The following is a 21,357-nucleotide window of genomic DNA, read 5'->3' on the forward strand; positions in this document are numbered from 1 at the left end:
ATTCTAGACGTCCCTAAACACCAAAACAAAAATCCAACAACGTCCAGCAGGGTGGGTGGAGGGGGTCCGGTGGACGGGCCTTGGCTGACAGCCCAAGGCGAGGCAGAGTTCGAAGAGGGGGTCTCGGGCGGACGGCCCGGGGGCAAGGCAGAGTTCGAGGAAGGGGTCTCGGGCGGACGGCCCGGGGGCAAGGCAGAGTTCGAGGAAGGGGTCTCGGGCGGACGGCCTGGGGGCAAGGCCGAGTTCGAGGAAGGGGTCTCGGGCGGACGGCCCGGGGGCAAGGCAGAGTTCGAGGAGGGGCGAAGCCCACAGCGGGCGAACTCAGGGGACCGGGCTCGAGGGCGAAGACCGGACAGCTCCGGAGGCCGGGTAGGAGCCGGTGTCGACCGGACAGTATCCGGAGCCGATGGGACAGGTGTCGGCAAGATTCCAGGATTCCAGGACCCCCCCCGGCAGAAGAGTAGTCTGCGGGACCTCCAACGACACGGGACATAGGGTTGGCAGGACCCCCGGCAGAAGAGTAGTCTGCGGGACCTCCAACGACACAGGACATGGGGTTGGCTGGACCACCGGCAGAAGAGCAGTCTGCGGGACCTCCAACGACACAAGACATGGAGTTGGCAGGACCCCCAGCAGAAGAGTAGTCTGCGGGACCTCCAACGGCTCAGGACATAGGGTTGGCAGGACCCCCGGCAGAAGAGTAGTCTGCGGGACCTCCAACGGGACAAGACATGGAGTTGGCGTCGGCTGGAGAGCCAGCAGGAGCCGAGGTGCCGGAGTCGGCCGGTACGCCGACAAGACTCGGGGAGCTGGCGTAGGCTGGGGAGCCAGCAGGAGACGAGGTGCTGGAGTCGGCCGGTACACCGACAAGACTCGGGGAGCTGGCGTCGGCTGGGGAGTCAACAGGAGACGAGGTGCCGGAGTCGGCCGGTACGCCGACAAGACTCGGGGAGCTGGCGTCGGCTGGGGAGTCAGCAGGAGACGAGGTGCTGGAGTCGGCCGGTACACCGACAGGCCTCGGGGAGCTGGCGTTGGCCGGTACGCCAGTCCTGGAGCCGAAACTGGAGTCGGGACCATGGCTACTGGGGCCGGTACTGAAGCCAGAATTATGGCTGTAAGGTCCGGTTTTGGAGCCGGAAACATGGCTGTAAGGTCCGGTTCAGGAGCCGGAAACATGGCTGTAAGGTCCGGTTCTGGAGCCGGAAACATGACTGTAAGGTCCGGTGTGGAAGCCTGGACCCTGGCTGTGTACGCCAGGTAATCCAGTATGGACGCAAAGCTGCGTGGGCCGGTACTGGAGCATGGAGGCATGGCTGCTGGGTCCGGCACTGGAGCCGGAACCATGGCTGTTGGGGCTTGTACTGGAGTCGGAATTGTGGCTGCTCCGGCTGCTAGCCTGGCCTTGCGACGACTCCTCTTAGCAGCCGCCTGAATACTCCGTGGACCTCCATAAGCCAGCCGAGTTCCGGAATACAACTCCTGGACAGGAGCAGGAACTGGAGCAGAAGCACGGGTTGAGTGTAGGCGGAACCCACCAAGGCGTATGGTGCCAGGTTGGGAATAGACCTATCGCTAAACCACGCCCCAAATATAATTTGTCCAATCATATCACAGCGAAAATCCCTCTTGGCAGAAAACTCGGACATCACCAGAAAAGCCGTTTGTGGGGCGCATCAAACCAAAACCAGACGTCTGTGATCGAAACCACTGTGAAGAGTTCAGTTTCTAGCTAATATCTGATGGTGAAAGGCTGTGCGTGGGGTACCTGTAATTTGGACACCAGGTACCCTGAAAGACTGGATGGAGGAGTATATTTCGTACCTTTTCCGAAGCCCAAAAGAAAACTCGACAAATGCAAGCGGTGGATTATGCTGTGTCGTCGACCACATACACAACTGAATGTGAAGACAATTACCAAGGACACTTGTGTTTGCTCAAAGGTAAGGTCAATTCATAAAGACATAGTATTTGACGGCATGTATTAGAAACGTAGACCAAACTATTAGTTTGCTAACGATTGACTTTGACTGCCAACTAGCTAGCGTATATCCAGCCCAGCTAGCTAACGTTAGCTGCCAACTTGTTAACACTGTAGCTAGTTAGCTGGCTATCAACATCAACGTTTGCTGTCTGACTTTTCGTCCTCGCTAGTTAGCTGGTGTTTTTAGCTAACTTTTGCGAACTGTCTTTTCACCTCAAAGCACTTCAGAGATGGGAAGCCAACTCTGGAATATCCAGATCCCATCCGGGCTCTCGTGTGTGCTGCTCCGAAAATACACAGACCCTCACCCCAAAAAAAGGTAACGTTACAGTCAGCCAGGTGCATAACAGTGAAAATGATGACCAACAAGGACAGTTATAGTTATAGATTTAATGTAGTGACCACCACTGATAACATTCAACATCATATTATCATTTCAATGGTTACACAACAGTCACCACTACACACGATAGGCAACAAGATTAGATATTTTATATAAAGAAATACATGGCTACCTTTTTACTCTTGCTTTTAACTGTTAACTTTCATCTGCTGTTGCTTTTATTAGCTATTGCTTCTATTTTAATGTTATTTTAACTTGAACTCCCCCCGCGGCCATTGTCAACAGTCATTCACGGTCGGCTTTGTTTGTCCGAGTTTTCAAAGGGGGCGTGGCTTAGCGATAGGTCTATTGGGAGCCAGGGAGCTAGCATGCCTGGGGCTAGCAGGCCGGGAATCCCACACCGGAATCATGGCTGTTGGAGCACGGGCTGGAATCCTGGCCCTGCGTCTCCTAGAGGCTCTTTGGAGACTCCGTGGACCTCCAACAGGACCGTAGTCGGATCCGAGGAAAGGGTTAGAAGCGTCGGACCAATCCTCAGGACAACTTGTGAAAAGCTGTAACCACTCCGGCAACGAACTCCTCAACCAAGGCATTTCGGCCACCTCCATTCGTGCCTTCTCGAGAATAGCCTCTTTGTCCTTTCTAGAAGAAGTTCCTTTCCACTCAGCATGATAACATTGTAGAGAAGAGTCTAGATCGAACAGATCCATCTCAAACTCCTGAAAATCCGCTGGGTCCATTTCTTGGTTGGTGCTTTCTGATACGCGGAGTGAAGCAGGTAGGACCCAAACGCAGATAATACTGATAATACTTCAAATTTCAAGGGCTCTTATCGAACATATCACATGGAAACAAACAAAACACTTTACGGTGAACTAGGTCACAAACAAAAGAAGCACCAACGCTGAACACAGGAAGAGACCAGACTAAATACAGGGAGGGGTAATCACCAGACGAGAAACAGCCGGGCAGGGAAGGAGAAACACAAGGGCCACAGGTGAACACAATCAAACAATTAGACACACCAGGGAAACTAACGACAGGGAGGAAAAACCCAGGGAGAGGGACCAGACAATACACAAGGAGGAAAACATGACAGAGAGAACAGAAACACACCCATAACAAGACATACAAAACTAAAACGTGACATAACACAAGAATCATGACAATTGTTGGATCTTTCACAAGGAGAAGAGGGGATAAACATTTACGTTATATTCCATCATCAATGCCGAAACACTGCCTCTCTCTTTCCAAATGTAAATGTAATTTGAGCTGGTGCCAAAGCCAGAGAATCGTACAATATAACATATAAAGATCAATAGAGTATCCAAGGAACACACAATGGAATGGGGGGTGGACGTCACATCCTAGAGGGGTCCGGGGGTATAATCCCCCGGGAAGAATTTTTTGAACATTTTAAAGTAAAATGCTTCAATCTGGTGCACTTTGAGCAGAATTACTACTAGATCTAGGGCAGTGCTTCTCAAAGTGTGGTCCGCGGACCACTGGTGGTCCGTGAGCGCCCCCTAGTGGTCCGCGAGTATATTGGTAACATTTCACATTTGAAATAAATAAATACATTTAAGTTTTCCGCACTCTTGCGGGAATATCTCCGCAATGGAGCGAGGTTAAGTTTCACTTTCGATTACATGATATAGCCCAGCGCAACACCTTCATCACACATGTTGCCACTTGTTTGTACCATTTTCAGGCGATTTGTAATCTGTTCTAGAAAAACGATGTGTTTTTTGATATTTGTGGAGTTAGGTGGTCCGCGAGTGTTTTTTTATTGGTTAAGTGGTCCTTGGAATGAAAAAGTTTGAGAAACACTGATCTAGGGGGTACAACTCTAAACACCCATATGAAAAAGATCGGTTTACATTTTAATAATCAAATAAGTAGGTGAACATAACCAATAACCTACCATAGCCAATAACAAATAAATGTAACTTATTTTATTTTGTTGTTCTTTCATATCTTATTTGACCTATTAACATTTATTTATTCGTGTATATTTTTTTATCTCTCCAGTTTAAAACGATATTTTTGGTTTACTGTCCTATAGTATACATTGAAATGATTTCAAACCTTTTTATCCCAATAATTATAAAGGAGTGCCTTGGAAATATTTCTTTACATAAATTGTGATCAAAACGTTTGAGACCCACTGAGACAACTTAGACTAAAGTGAACTATCTAAACACTGAGAGTCCTTTACCTCACTGAGCTGTAGTTATCAGCCTCTCAGTCTGACTGGAGAGGACTCTCCCTCCACATTATTGTAGAAACATCTTCTTCTTATATCCGTTAGAGCAGCTAGCACCAGATTCTAATAACAACAGCGCTGGTACCGGTGCACCCTCCCTTTCTCCCACGCTCACTCGCACTTTGGCTGTGAGCTAGGGGCACCAGATAAGCCAACATCCCCCATTTTCATCACTTACAGCGCCCATCGTACAGGGCAAATGAAAAGTGTAACCGGGATGAAAAGGGTGTTACATTTACTTAATTATGAATATTGTTACATCAAGGCCGAAAATTAGGATGAGCGCCAATGGTCAAAAATGTTTTTCTACCAGCGCAGAGCCCCCACAGATCTGGTGCCCTAGGCGAACATCTATAACGCCAGTGCTACGGGCCAGGCCAGCCCTGTTAGTGAGGACTCGAGTAGCGGCGTTCTGAATCAGCTGCAGCTTTCTAATATATTTATTAGTGAGACCTGTGAAGACACCATTACAGTAGTCCAGTCTACTGAAGATAAAAGCATGGACAAGTTTTTCCAAATCCTGCTGTGACATTAGTCTTTTAATCCTAGATATGTTCTTTAGGTGATAGTAGGCTGATTTAGTAACTGTTTTAATGTGACTGTTGAAACTCAGGTCAGAGTCCATGACTTCACCTAGATTTCTGGCTTTATCTGTTGTTTTGAACATTGCAGACTGAAGCTCAGCGCTAACTTTTATACGTTCTGACTTGGCTCCAAAAACCATTACCTCAGTTTTATCTTTGTTTAATTGGAGAAAGTTCTGACACATCCAGTCATTGATTTGTTCAATGCACTTACTCAGTGTTTGAATTGGAGCATAGTCTCCTGGTGAAATTGTTACGTACATTTGCGTGTCATCGGCATAGCTATGGTAACTTATTTAGTTGTTTTTCATTATCTGAGCCAGTGGTAGCATGTAGATGTTAAAGAGAAGAGGCCCCAAGATGGAGCCTTGAGGAACCCCACATGTCATATTTGTCAACTCAGATGTGTATTTACCTATAGAAACAAAGTATTATCTGTCCTTTAAGTAGGATTCAAACCAATTTAGAACTGTTTCCGAAAGTCCCACCCAGTTTTCTAGTCGGTCTAGTAATATGTTGTGGTCAACAGTGTCAAACGCAGACAGATGTAGACAGGGCAAGCAATACACTTCTTAATCTAAAGAGGCAAGACAGCCGTATGATCACTGTCTCTGATTTGAACCTGAAGACTTTCTATCTCCCCGCCATGGCAGAGGACACTGGGCCAGTCTTTCTGTATCTCCTCTCAGCTGTGGGCCCACACTTCTTCACGTCTACGTCACGTGACTATGTTTTGGAGAGAAAAATCTGACACAGGGAGAGATATGTAAACAAGGCGTACTTACATGTGTCCTAACATCAAGAGATTATGATCAGAACATGTATAGACTCTAATGTTTGAATATACTTTTATGTTTATAGTGATGAATAAAGGAATTAGATCAACAATTATTTTACACTGAGGAGATAGCAGAGCTTGAGTGGTCACATCAGAAGGTCACCAGCACACTTCAAGAGGGAGTTCCCATCTTCGGCCTTCCTCGGACGTTTGACCGGAGGGTGACCTGTTCAGGATGAGAGGGGAAAGCCTAATTGGCTCATTAAACAGAGATTACTTCGTGGAGGCGGTGCTTCAAGAGAACGTGCAGGAGCTGACACTGATTTGTATTTTAACAGTAAATGTTTGTGGTGTAAAGTGTTTGTCATGAGGAAAGACAAACTGCACTCATACAGATACTTATATTGCCCTGTAAGTAGGTTTGTAGCAGCTGAGTTGTTCTCTAACTCCGGTTAACAAAGGAAGGAATGAGATCACAGAACATGAAAAGATTGTTGCAAAAAGTATTTATAAAGTGCTCTGTTAATAAGTTGTACAACCAGGTTTCATGATAGCAGCTCAAAACAACAGTTGGACTGTGAAGAGCTGAAAGACTCGTGTCTAAGATATAATGCAATCTGAAGAATGTGTTGGAGAGGATTTGACCACTTTGTGCCTGATGAAGCCACAACGATAGCCACAGCAGAGATTCATTTCTTAGGTTCCCTGGACATACAGTATGTCTGTCAAACAGGATGGTGTTTCTATGAAGGATATGTATTAAAATAAAGATAGCTATTGATCAACCTGTGCATGAAACAATAATATTCATGTGAATAAGTGAAAGAAATGACATGTTCAGTGTTCAAAATGATCCAGCAGTTAAACACATCTTGACTTTGTCTTCATCTTGTGGTGTTTACGGGAAGTGAGACGTGACCATGCAATCACATATTATGATGTGGAGCACATTTTGCACATTTGTACATGTTCTCCTTGAAGACTGGAGGTTACACAATGAATACATGTTATAGTGAAAGTAGTACATCTTGAGTGAAGACTCTCCTACAGAGCAAATCATTCAGACAGTCCGTCATCTATGTGTATAACCCCTCAGTATGTCCTCTTCAATGAGGCTGTTTTATTACACCTTAAATAACACAGCTGATCAACAACTGGATCATTTGGGTTTGAAGTAAATGCCGACAAATTATCAAAGTGATTAACCCTTATGTTGTGTTCGGGTCTCCCGTGACCCGTTTCAAGCTAGAATTATATAATAACTACGCTCTAGTTTTTTTTACCGGAACAAAGCTTCATGATATCCTCCACAGCAGATATATAAACACTACAAAACTGATTTTGACAATTTTAGCCAAGTCTGAAGGTCTCTTAAAAAAAAAAGTGTATAATTTGGTGTTGGGGTCTGGGGAGACCCAGCAGAATTGTTTTTGGAGACTCTGGGTAAAATTTGGCCCAATCAAGATTCATCTTTGACTTCAGACACCCCTCCCCCCCCCTTCATCAACTGTAACAATAATTGTTTGCAACATGCACCTGGTCTCCCCTCCCTCTGCCCCCCTCCCCCCACGGGAACTCCACCTTTCTCAAAGAATATGTACACTAACACTTGAACCTGAACACACATGCACGTGTGCAATATGTGGTGTAATGTGTTTTGGGGCCATAACATTAAATTACATCAGGATTGTACGGTTATGAATGCATAATAAGTTAGTTATGATGTAGTTAAAGCAATATTGGATGATAGTCATTTTTTGTGTGTGTTTTGGACTGAAATAAATCATGGGTCAAAATGGACCCGCGACCACCATGAACGGTAACAGCTGTCGAACACAACACGAGGGTTAAAGACGTATTTTGCAGGAAATGATTGTAATGCATTACTATTTTTAGTGTTGAAGCTACTTTGTATTTGTTATAATGCTGCAGTGGAGTTGTATAATGTGAATGTGACTCATGACAGTTTCTAAGAGAGAATCAAAACAACTCCATCAAATCAGACACGTTGCACAGCTCCAGTATGCCATGCTTTACCCCTCACATGTTTTCTGCTGAGTGTCCTTCATCAGGGGAGCTTCTTTGTTTACAGCAGGTTCATCCGTCACATGACTTCACACAAGCAAACAGATTTCATGAGTTTGGCATCTATGAATGTAAAGGTTAAAACAGATGTTTGAAGGGATGCAATTAATTAAATAAGAGATTAGATCATTACGATTATTTATTTATATTTTTGTACAATTGTCATCATTTATATTCTCTGTAATTTGTCACATGGCTATTTGACAGATGTACGTGAAGAAACAACCTCATCGACACATTTCTGAATTAAACTGCTGCTTATTTAAACACAAGATATCTACAAATACTACACTTACTTGTACAGCTATAATTACCTTTAGGTTCATTAGAAATGTATGTTAGGCCCAGGTCTAGGGGAACCTAGGCGCAGCAATAACATTTTTCTAAAACTTGCCTAACCAAAAGGAATAAAGTACAGGCTTCTCACCTACTCTTATCAGTAAACAAAAAGAACAGGTTCAAACAAAAAGAGGGTTTCTCACTCCTAAACAAAGCGTGTCCTCGAGACAGGTCAAATTAGCTTAGCAATGTACACAAAGGGTTCGGTAAACGGTCACTTTAATAACACAGGCAACAGACCAGCTCTTCTACTGACATAGAGTTGGGAGTAGGAGAGGTCGAGTGAAAGAGAAGTTAGAAGTTAAACTGATAACGTATACTGCTATAACGTGATGTTTGACTCGAAACTAGATCAAAGGAGAACTGACAGCTTTGATTCTTAGTTTGGTTGATGTCATGAAGTTTCAGCACGATATACAGACTTCTTACATTTCTTCAAGAATTCACACAAAACTTAATCAAACATTCTCATTTCATCCATTACAAAGAATAACAGAAAATAAATTCATCCATTTAAAGATTCTTGGATTAAAAATGTGAACATTCATCGATCATTAAATGAGTCAAATGAAAACTATAAACACACTGTAATAAAGTTTGATGCAAAATAAACTCAATAAACAATCAAGTTGTTTGTTTGTCTTTGACTGACTCTTTGATTATAATGCGTAAAAATGTCATGCAAAGATTAATATTTCATCATCTGTTGATTATTTTCTTGAATGTTCCAAAGAGATGTAGACGGAGAGTGAAGTCAGAATAAAGTCTGAACCAACACTCCTGAGCATCACAGAGGAATCTCACTTTGACAGATTTTCATATCAGCAGTTTTAGCATCACTAGCTTTTCCAATACTGAAATATGGGAAGAGTTTCTCAGTGAAAGTGTCTCTGAGAGTGCAGATGGGAGTCATGTGTTCAGGGTCGTAGAAGCACACCTCCCCCCTGTCATAGTCCAGCTGGACTCTGATCCTCTGGGGATTCTTCTCCACTGTGACAGTCTCACCAGCACCATTAGAGTATCTTCCACTGCTGTGTGATAAACACCAGATTCCATCTTTTGGAGAGGCACCTGGTATCTCTCCCTTCCTGTCAGCTGACTCTTTAGTCAAACCTATAATCCAGTCAGGATGATCTCCCACCTCCACCTCCCAGCTGTGTTTCCCTGAGCTGAAGCCCTCAGAGCCCAGAACATCAGCATACTTAGTGCATCTCTCTGGATTATCAGGAAGCTGCTGATCTTTGTCTCCACGTCTCACACTGGTCAGATCATCAGACAGAGAGAGCCAGCTGCTTGCAGTGTTTGGGTCCAGAAGGACAGGACTGAAGTGGACCTGGTCCTTCATCTTCTCCCAGACTCTGAAGGACAGGTTGCTCAGGTGTTTGGCCACATCTGTCAGCGCTCCTGAGAGCAGCTGTGGGTCTGACAGTGAGCTCTGGACTCTGGCTCTGCTCTGAGTGGCTTTATAACTGCTGAGGAAGGGCACGTTGAGTTTCTGCAGCTCTTCTTCAACAGCAGAGATACTGTGTGACAGAGAGGAGATGTGCTCCTGAATGCTCTTCATCTCTCTGCTGATAGTCTTCCCTTTCTGCTCCTCTTCCTCCCTCAGAGCTGCCAGTCTGGACTCCTCTTCCTCTTTCAGGAACTGATGGAGCTTGATGAACTCTGCTCTGATCTGCCTCTCTGTGGACAGCAGCTGCTTCTCGGACACTTGAATCACTTCCTTGTATGTTGTCTCCACTCCTTTGTATTTGTCCCTCTTGTCCTGCAGAGACTCTAAGTCAGATGTCAGCAGGTCCTTCAGCTCACTGACTGCTTGTTCTACAGGAACCACCTTGTGACTCTGGTGGAGAGAAAACTCACAGACAGGACACACAGCTCTCTCTTCATCCATACAGAACAATCTAGGCTCTTCTGGATGTTTACTACACACCACCTCCACCTTCTTCTCTCCTTTCTCTGTCTCAGATGATCCAGCTTTCTGTCTCTCAGCAAAGGAGTCAGACAGTTCCTTCAGTCCAAAGTTCACCACAATAAGATCTTTGTAGGACTTTCTTTTACAAATGGGACAGTTTTTGTTCTTACTTTGTTCCCAGAATGTCTGCAGGCAGCTCGAACAGAAGCTGTGGTTACAGCCCAGAGACACAGGATCTCTGAAAGTCTCTGAACAAACATGGCAGCTCAGATAACTTTCAACAAGAGCGGTTTTCTCAGCCATTTGGTATTAAAGTTATTTCTAGAGCAGGACTCACCAACTTACAGTCTCTCCACTTCTCCCCAAATATACTCCAAACGTGTCTCCAAGCAGAAATCTCACACCCTGTAATGGCGTCTCAGCGCTGTTCAACAATGTCTAAATCCACTTTCGTTTTCTCTCACCTCCGTCACAGGGTGAATGATCAACATCAGGAAATGCTGCTATGTCATTTATTCACCAGCAGATGGAGTCAGGATGTCTTTCAGAGGGAAATGTCCTTTGGTATTCAGTTCAGGACGGTGACTTTGTCCAGGTATCTGTTGAAGAAAAACACATACAATTTAACACGTTTAAAAAACAACAACGTAGGATGAAAAGGAAAATGCTCATATATAAAAGTTTGAAGTGGACAGTTTGTGTTCTTACTTTGTTCCCAGAATGTCTGCAGGCAGCTCGAACAGAAGCTGTGGTTGCAGCTCAGAGACACAAACAAAAACTCACTTCGTTATATCTTCATTCCAATGGAAGGAGAATCTGGCAGTGAGAGAAATATAGCACTTATTGAACATTAGAGCATTTAAACATGTCACAGTAAAAGCACAAAATCCAAATATGAACGTGAAATGAGAATAATATGTCCTTTTTAAAAAACTACAATAAAGAGTCGAGCTTTTTCAACAATTTAAGCTGAAATAATTCTAAGAACATGATTAGTAAATTAAAATGGGCCTTGTGCTTTCTCCTTCCTTCACGGCCTACAGTTGTGTGGATTTAGAGGACAGTCATCATAATGAAGTCACATGATCTATCCGCTTATCCATCAACTTTCTCACTGAAGGTCAACAAAAACAAGATTCTTACCTGCTGTAAAGTTTCTCTTTAATTCTGCATTAAAAACCGTAAAACTATTTATTAAATACACTTTAAATATACAAGAGTTTATTTACCATCAGTCTTCATATACTACCCAACATGACACATGATGTAGTTACAGTGGAGGAAGTACTGCACTTAAGTACACATTTGAAGGATTGAGGTATTTACCTGTTATGTATTGTTTTTTTTTTACTACAGTGCATCTTATATGACTGCTTTCATTCATTTGAGATGCATATGTCATATTTATGATCAGTGTATAAAATATAAATGTGTATTGATGATTTGAATGTAAACACTTTAGATAGTACTTTTATTTTTTATATTTAAGTTCTATTTCTTGCTTAAACGTCGGCATTTTTACTCTGCACACATGACATTTGTTGTAACAGTAATTTTTGATTGTGCTGCTTTGTTAATAGTTCTATCGCTCGAAAGTGGAGTCGAAAGAGATGAGTTTTCAGTCTGCGCCGGAAGGTGTGTAAGCTATCTGCTGTCCTGATGTCAATGGGGAGCTCATTCCACCATTTAGGAGCCAGGATAGCAAACCCACGTGTTTTTGCTGTAATAAAATTCAATAACGTGCTTTAACCACTAGGTGTCCCTTTCTATCAGCTGTGCACCGTTATGGTGTAAATACAGCTTATCTACCAATTGGATCAAATATAAAAGTCAGCCGAATTTGTGTTGATACTGCAAGGAGACGTATTGTGTGAAAAGAAATGTAAGATGTTGTTTATATTTATGTTATATTTATGATCCACGTCACATTTTCAGTTTTGACGGCAGTTCTTCCTGTTTGTCTAGAAGTCTTCTCATCAGGGCTCTATAGAGAACTACGGCAGATATGTAATATTTAATGCAGCCGAACCGTGTATTACAATGCCGTTATGTGATGACTTTCAAAGAGAAAAGCAAGCACACATTTTTAAAAAATGTTTTCGGATTTCACATTGCATAAACACCATATCCCAGCATGCATTGCGACTCAAACATCCAATCACCGAGCTGAGGATCTTGTCTACGTCTGTTTCCGGTATTGTTTATGACGGATGTATTTTGTTATACACACATTCCTTAACATTTAAATTTAAATTTACATTAAAGTCTTTCGTGAGGCCCTCTACAATGTTTTTAGATATAACTAGGGTTCTCGTTGAAGAGTTTGTAAATTAACATGAACCCAAGCTGTTGCCTGACAACGCAATCGCACAACGTCACGTCCGTTAATTCCACAACCACACACATAGATTAACATCGATTTAATACATTAATGTAGCCTTTGTTTCTGATAAAAGAGGTGTTGACCAGCTGGGGCAACAAGAAAATCCGCAAAATCGAGTCTAACTATTAAAAAATAAATAATTATTATATTAATATTGACAATAACAACCGACCGTCGTGGTAGAGCATAGAAAGGTGTAATCCCGCCCATCTACTTCCGCCCCATGGGACCTTATTTCGGAAAAATTATTTATTGAAGTCAATGGGGAGAGAAAACTTATCTTTCGATCCCGTTTGAATTGTGCAATGAATTACACATATGATGTTTGTCAATCTTTAAAATCATTTCCATGTCAAAAAAGTCAGAGTTTGTCGTAAAGACTATGAAAAATACGCAACTAGAAAGACTACAAATCCCAGAGTCCCGTAAGTGATGTCATAATTGTTTTCCTCCACTAAATATAAGAGATATAAGATCACTTTAACAATATGCCTGTGTGCTTTGTACCAGGCTGTAATCATACCAACAATGGGTCTTACTCGTTCTTTCGCTTCCCGTCTGATGAAAGGACCAGGAGTGGCTGGCTGGATCAAGTTAGCTACCTAGCTAGTAGCAAGCACGTTAGTTAGCATTACAGCCGGCTTAGCCTTGTAATTTTGATCAGCCTTAACATGAAGTAACATTAAGTTAACCAAAGTGTTAAACAGTAGAGTGTTAACTGTGATGGTTATTCTCGCGTCCAGGAAAGAGAAGCTTAAAAAGGAGACTAAATGGAGTCTCTGAGATGTTTTCAAATTGGTACTTTAATTAATAAAAAAGGCGCGGTAAAGTCACAAACAGGATATTTTCTGGCAGAAAAGCAGCTGCCTCTGGCTCCCCGCTAGCAGAGAAAAGAGCCCGAACCGCTCAGGTGCTGCTCTTATATAGCTTCTGTAGGCTCCTCCCTGCGGGCCGGCCCTCCACATCTTAATGTCCGTTGTTACGTTTAAACAGAGGATTCAGGCATTGTACATTCAATACATACTTAAACACGCCTCTTCTCCTCATATTGTCTTTCATCACTTTTCCTTTAACACATTCTAAACATTGTAGTTAATATTCTAAAAAATACAGAAAATACTTCACGGCTGGTTTGGTTTCTGGTCATTCCGGATGTTGTCACATCTTACCCACGTCTGTAAACTAGGGCCGGGACTTTAACGCGTTAATTAAGATTAATTAATTACACAAACATTAACGCGTTAAAAAAATTAACGCATTTTAATCGCACTTATTTTTGCACCGCGGAACGTTTCTCACTGGATGAGTTTCAGGCGTACCGATTATACTGGAGCACCAACTAACGTTCATGACTTCAGACAACAACAAACCACAGTGAACAACAGTGGGATATGTTGTTTTAAAAAACGGACGGATGGAAGCGTCGATAAGAGCACGGTTGTGTGCAAATTATGCAAAACGGAATTCGCATATCACCGCAGCACATCAAGCCTCAAGTATCACCTCAATGCAAAACATATAGCAGCTAGCGTGGAAGCTAGCCTCTTTTATCGCGTTCACACCAAAAAGAGCCGGTACTAAAATTAGTTCATGAGAACCTTTTTACCCCCACGAAAGTCCCTGCTAGAGAGCAGAGAGCTGCTAGAGAGCAGGGACTTTCGTACGGCTCTCTTGTGAGAAAAGAGCTATATTTCTGATTGGCTGGGCGGATTGCAAACCACGCCCCGTAAAACTCCCAAAAAGTTTTGTGAAGCCGCCATTTTATTATCCTCGCATTAGCATTATTAGCATTAGCCCAGCGCAGAAACGCAGAGAGACTAACTTATGGCAACACAAAATAAAACATGGGAGCGGTGGAGATGAGGAGGTGTCGGCGTTCTGGCGATTTACTCGGAAGGCTGCTGGGACTCCCAGCAGCTTCTACTGAAGCCAGTCCCCAACTCCGGGGACTTCCGGCCGGGGACTTTGGGCGGCAGTATACGCCGTGAAGTGATTTGCGGCCTGCCAGTAAACCCAAAGCAGAAGAAGAAGAAGTGACGTCAGCGGCTTCATTTGCCTAATCCTCCCCCAGGTTCAAAGAGTTCTCATGAACTAAGTTCTCATGAACCTTTGTGGGAAAAGTACTGCGGTGTGAATGCGCCTAATGGTATACTAAAATCCATGTGAAAAAAAATTGCTTCTCACTGTTCTTAGGTCAAATATGTATATGCGATTAAAAATGCGATTAATTTCGATTAATTAATTACAAAGCCTCTAATTAATTAGATTAATTTTTTTAATCGAGTCCCGGCCCTACTGTAAACAATAACTTTATTCAAATAAACTATACCTTCATTTAATATTCAGCAATAATAATACGTCTATAGTTGCAGTGTTAAAATCAGTAGGTTTCGGTGTCATTTCGCTACTAAATTAACCTCTATAAGAAATGGTAAACTAGCCACATGCTAACCGGAGATGAAGGATTTTCAGAATAAAAGCTTAACTGGTTGTGCACAATAATTTTCTGGTTTTTCAGTATAAAACAGCATTTAAACTGAAGGTACATTTAAGGTACATTATGCCATCAAAACATTGATTTTAATTTCTAACAAGAGTCGTAGTCATATTTCGTGAACCCTTTGAAGAGTACTGTCACGCCGGTGTGATCATTCTATAATACACCTTTAAGCCCGGATGCCCCCCGAGGGAGACATGCTAATGCAACATTAGCATTGGTGATCTTTTATTACTTCATGCTATCTGCACAAATGGTTAACATTGAACATTAAAAAGATCAGGCCGTTCAGGAAGAATTGAAGGCAGGCAGGCAGCTTTGCATGACATTCTTCTGGACGTGTTTCATTGTGGTGATAGTGAGGGTAGTCAATCCCTTGTTTGGCAAGACAATAGTGACGGCCATCTTGGTGACGTGTGTTTTGTGTGAGACCAGAGATGTAGTTCATTGAGCGGTTTCACACAAAAAAAGTCTTACTTCACAGTTTTACGGCAAAACATTTTTTTTTTACTTGCAAAATTATCTTTTAAATTGACAAACATCATATGTGTAATTCGTGGCACAATTCAAACGGGATGGAAAGATAACGTTTCTCTCGCCATTGACTTCAATACTTAATTTTTTCCGAAATAAGGTCCCTTGGAGGTCCACCGGAAAGGGAGGGACTTCGCCTCTCTATTTGCTCGGCATTTCCGGGTATTTCTCCACTCGTTGGGCCCATGGATGTATAATAAGAACTGGATACAGCGTGGGAGGCGGGGCCTCATTCATTCCTATGAGAGTTGCTCAATGGCGCATGATGACAAAATGGCCCAACTTTTGAGAGAGCGAAACGTCACAGATTACCCGGCATGCCTGAGAAGTACCCGTATGTGCACTCATAGAGCATGCGCAACTTTAACCACGCCGCCCAAAAGGCTCGTTCACATTAAGCACGTGAATTTGCGTACACGTAACAGCACCGCGCGTTCATGACAGCATGGTACTGGATTTATATTAACGAGGCGGCAGTTAGCAGCTAGCGGCTAGCTAGTAAATTATGCTAAGTTACACATCAATCGTTATGTACTTTTATATTACGCTGACATCAGGATCTAGTGATATCCAAGCAACAGAGCTTCATTTAGCATGATACTTGTGTGGGTTGTACATGAAACCACTTGGTAATATATAAAAATGTATATGTTGAAGCCTGTTATGATCAATTGTGAGTTAAAACTTTATCTAAAAAGTAAAGCTGATGATGGATTACTGTGGTGGAGTTAAAATAACAATAGCCTATTTCTTTTTGAAATGTGATGGAGTAAAAGGATAGTAACTGTGATTATTCATGTTAAGTAGCCCACAAGTAACTAAAACAATTGCAAGTGCAATAAGAAGCTACAGGAACGTTAATCTACGTCGGTAATATTAACTTTATTTAATACAACATTTACGGTACAAGATTTACATCATACAGCCCATGTAGTATAATATTTTACAAATGATGAATTACAGCAAACATGTGCAATATATCCATTATTACAGCTCCGTGGGCTGGCAGTAAGGCGATATGGTCCGTTGTTATTGTGCATCCATGGATAAAGAGAAACTCATGTAGTACTGAACACGTAACATGAACGTGCCGGGCGGCGCGGTCCCGTGGGTTAGATGCGCGTTCATAATGCCGAGTGAAATACCTCAGAATAACGTTATTAGCACATTTGTACAACTTGAGGAACGAATGTTTTTAATAAGGGCTATACAAACGTTCATACTGGGTAGTTTATTTAGTTTAAAAAAAATTATCCAACGAGTTACAGACCACTCTTTCCCCATGTAAGTCAATGGGAAAAAGTGTTTCCGGGCCCAGCAACCAAAAGGAAGTGTAGTACCGCCGTTTGACCAGCACGAATATTCTCATCAGACTCCGGCGCACTTCCTGGGGGCTTGGTTGGGCCATGTTAACAATACCGTGTAACTGTCACGTTTGAAGGGACGAAATCGTGACATCTTCACGTCTCCCAGCGTGGTAAATCGTCACATGTTCACGTCTTGCCGTGATACCGGGTTGGATTGGTTGTTTGATTCAGACTGATTTGTTGTTATTTTGTAAATAAATACAAAGGGGTTGGCTCTCACAGACACATTTTTTAAATATTATTCAAAACATGGAAAATCTAAATGTGTTTTTTTCAACCAATATCATGATTGAATATTGCATACTTTATCTGTTATAAGGTTAGAGTGATGTATAGCTAAATACAAAAAACTAAAAGGGTTGAAGCACACAAACTCGTTTCATTGTTTTATAAGTTAGTTATAGTATCCAGGTATCACTAGCTATTAAAATATATACAGTGTGAATTTGAAAATAATGAAAATTAAATGATCACATTATATCATTAAATTCATAGGTACAAAGTACATTTACTCAGGTACTGTACTTAAGTACAATTTTGAGGTACTTGTACTTTACTTGAGTATTTCCATTTTATGCTACTTTGTTCTTCTCCTCCACTACAGTTCTGAGGTAAATGGTGTACTTTTCCTCCACTACATGTATTTAATACCTTTAGTTACTTCACAGATCTGGATGAATGATGTGAAATATAATCAAGTGTTAAATCAGACTTTAGTTCCACCTGGAGTAAATCTACCAGCTACCCTGCAGTATACAAAGTCATTCAGACTAGCTGCACCTTCACCAGCTTTGAGAACACTTTCATGATCAATCATTATAAAACATATCATATATATTATTCTGAAATGGACCAATCTGCACAACGACTACTTTTACTGTTGCTACTTTCACTATATTTTGATGAGAATACTTTTCTACTTTTACTTGAGGAACATTTTGAATGCAGGACTTTTACTGTAACAGAGTATTCCTACACTCTGGTACTTCTACTTTTACTCAAGTACAAGATCTGAGTACTTCTACTTTTACACAAGTACAAGACCTGAGTACTTCTACTGTTACTCAAGTTCATAATCTGAGTACTTCTACTTTTACTCAAGTACAAGATCTGAGTACTTCTACTTTTACTCAAGTACAAGATCTGAGTACTTCTACTTTTACTTATGAACAAGATCTGAGTACTTCTACTTTTACTCAAGAACAAGATCTGAGTACTTCTTCCACCTCTGAGTAAATGTGAATGATCAGATGTTAACATCTCCTTGTACAGTTGCAAGAAAAAGTATGTGAAACCCTTTGGATTCTCCACACATAGCGTTGTGTGTTCCTTCCAAACAACTCAACTTTGGTTTCATCTGTCCACAGAATATGTTGCCAGTAGTGCTGTGGAACATCCAGGTGCTCTTTTGCAAACTTCAAACGTGCAGCAATGTTTTTTCTGGACAGCAGTGGCTTCCTCCGTGGTGTCCTCCGTGGTGTCCTCCCATGAACTCCATTCTTGTTCAGTGTTTTACGTATGGTAGATTCGTCAACAGAGATGTTAGCATGTGCCAGAGATTTCTTTAAGTCTCTAGCTCTCTAGGATTCTTCTTCACCTCATTGAGCATCCTGCGCTGTGCTCTTGCACTCATCTTTACAGGACGGCCACTCCTAGGGAGAGTAGCAACAGTGCTGAACTTTCTCCATTTATAGACAATGTGTCTGGACTGATGAACATCAAGGCTTTTAGAGATACTTTTGTAACCCTTTCCAGCTTTATGCAAGTCAACAATTCTTAATGGTAGGTCTTCTGAGAGCTCTTTTGTGCGAGGCATGGTTCACATCTGGCAATGCTTCTTAAGAATAGCAAATTCAAAACTGGTGTGTATTTTTTATAGGGCAGGGCAGCTTTAACCAACACCTCCAATCTCGTCTCATTGATTGGACTCCAGGTTGGCTGACTCCTGACTCCAAGTAGCTCTTGAAGAAGTCTTTAGCCGAGGGGTTCACATACTTTTTCCACCCTGCACTGTGAATGTTTACATGGTGTGTTCAATAAAAACATGAAAACATATAATTGTTTGTGTGGTATTAGTTTAAGCAGACTGTGTTTGTCTATTGTTGTGACTGAGATGAAGATCAGAACACATTTTATGACCAACTTATGCAGAAATCCAGGTAATTCCAAAGGGTTCACATCCTTTTTCTTGCAACTGTACATGCGCTAAGACGGTCAAAAACCATATGCCCTTCCGGGGTCAGTCACACCCAATCCGGAGACAACACACACCTTAAATACCTGTGCCCTAGGTAGGATAACAACACACTAATGGCACACAGCGAAAAAACAAAAAATGGTGACGACTTGAACCCAAACATGACACTTTATTAAATGGCTCTTACAAAAGGTGATATTATTCTCTCTTCAGGTCCTCCTCAAAAGCCTCTCCCTGCAGATCCCCAGCCTCCTGAAGTCACGTGTCGACCCTGTAGTGGAAATTGTATTATATCCTGATATGTTCAAAGTAACCAAATGCTTCTCATTTGGTTACTGTGCTGTTTTCCTCTATCTTCTCTACTTCAAGGCCACAGAGCTGTTTTGGCTACTGAGTTGACTCACACAAAGTCACACGAGAACTTCTACAGCTCAAGGCCAGGTGTCTAATAACAATGTGACCGTGTGAAGATTTCTTCTCCTCCCCACCTTTTTACTCTCCCTTTATATTGCTTTGCTATTATATTAAACTGCGCACACTCGCGCAGACTATCCTATACTCTGTGAGACCTGTGTCTATATTTTATTGTATCTGATGTTTGTTTGAGGCCTCGAATAAACATCACCAGAAAGACAACTCTGTTGGATTCACCATTTATTTGTTTTCTGACTTGTACTCTACAGTATTGGGGTTTTTAGATTTCCATAACAATTGGCGCTGCGAGCAGGGTCTCTGCAAGTTCGATTGGGAACACCTCCGGACGCTGGTTGGTAGCTACAGGATCCTCGGATTCCCTCTACCCCGCGACAAAAACAGTACGGGACGAGAGGACCAGCGGCGGGGGTGGAACTGATTGACTTCACGAGACCAAACGGACTTAGAAAGGCTTTCCAATACTGGGTGAGATGTACAATGTCTAAATTGTTTAAAGTTAAACGTAATTAAAACTCCATGACGTTTATGAAAGGGGCTGCTCGAAGATAGGGGTTATCCCGTCGTAGATAGTGGGTTTACGATTAGTTTTTTACGTGAGTTGTACTGTGAAACAAACATCACATAGGGGTTATCCCGTCGTAGAAAGTGGGTTTACGATTAGTTTTTTGCACGATTTGTACTGTGAAACAAATGGTGATTTTGTCATGGGAGCAAGGCAAAGTAGGGGGCTTGTACACCCTCCTGAGGGCCCGATTGTAGACGTCATGAGAGTAAAATATGGTGAAAACAGTCTGTCTAAATTACATATATGGACGGAAATGTTCGGATTTCCAAAGGGAGGTTTTTGAGTAAATTAAAAATCAAGAAACTAAAGAATACATTTATTCTTCAAGAAAGAAGTAGAGATACAAATAAAGTTAAAGTAAAAGACTTATATAGAAAACTGGACACTCACAGAAAGTGTTTATAATAAATACTGGGAGGATTAAGCAGAATGCCGTGAAAGAAGGCAGTTGGCATTGGGCATTAAAGAAAATATTAAGGTTGAAGATGAATGTGAAGAAAAGAAGGAAAATAAATTATTTCCAAAACCATGTAAACCCGACATCTCTGTGTTCTTCCATTGCAGGCCTGAATGACCTCTCCTCGACTGGGTATCCTTTCCCTCCCCCGGGGTACAACCCTGGCAATCCGGCTGGCCCACCTCCACCTCCACCGCCACTACAAGCCCCAGCCATGCAGTCAACTCCAAGCTCGCCACCCCCATCAGCCCAAGTAGATGGGGACAACAGCGGGATAAACAAACCCAAGCCCAAGCAAGTGTTTGGGCAACACACCTCAGTAATGCCTTTCTCAACGGACTCACAGACACAGCGCAAGCTACGCAGAATGCTGGCCGGTCACAATACCGAGGGAGAGGCAGAAGAGGTTTTCCGAGGCAGAAGACGAGAAGCAAGACCTTCATTTGAGAAAGATGTTTCAAGTGTGGCAGTGTTGAACATTGGATTATGGGACTGCTCACAGAACACTGGCGAGTGGAGGCAGAGAGGGGGACAGCAAGGACGTCATTCACAATCAGACTGACCTACACCAGATGGGGAGGAGGGGACCCGATCGAGCGAGATGGAAATTCAGCCAGCATCATCGAAC

General features: G+C 42.5%; 1 protein-coding gene and 1 pseudogene across 1 annotated transcript; both read right to left on the reverse strand.

The window, feature by feature from the left end:
* LOC117546090 overlaps window positions 1–10,655 on the reverse strand; it is a 24,490-nt pseudogene extending 13,835 nt beyond the window's left edge.
* LOC117546091 (nuclear factor 7, ovary-like) lies at window positions 8,582–19,476 on the reverse strand. Its single transcript, XM_034216179.1, has 3 exons — window positions 19,460–19,476; window positions 11,003–11,110; window positions 8,582–10,893 (listed from the first exon to the last, which is right to left on the reverse strand). The coding sequence occupies exon 3, from the start codon at window positions 10,595–10,597 to the stop codon at window positions 9,167–9,169; it is 1,431 nt and encodes a 476-aa protein (XP_034072070.1). The 5' UTR covers window positions 10,598–10,893; window positions 11,003–11,110; window positions 19,460–19,476; the 3' UTR covers window positions 8,582–9,166.
* Between the last annotated feature and the right edge of the window lie 1,881 nt (window positions 19,477–21,357).

The sequence above is a fragment of the Gymnodraco acuticeps genome, unplaced genomic scaffold, assembly GCF_902827175.1.
Source record: "Gymnodraco acuticeps unplaced genomic scaffold, fGymAcu1.1, whole genome shotgun sequence".
In the NCBI taxonomy this organism is placed as follows: Eukaryota; Metazoa; Chordata; class Actinopteri; order Perciformes; family Bathydraconidae; genus Gymnodraco; species Gymnodraco acuticeps.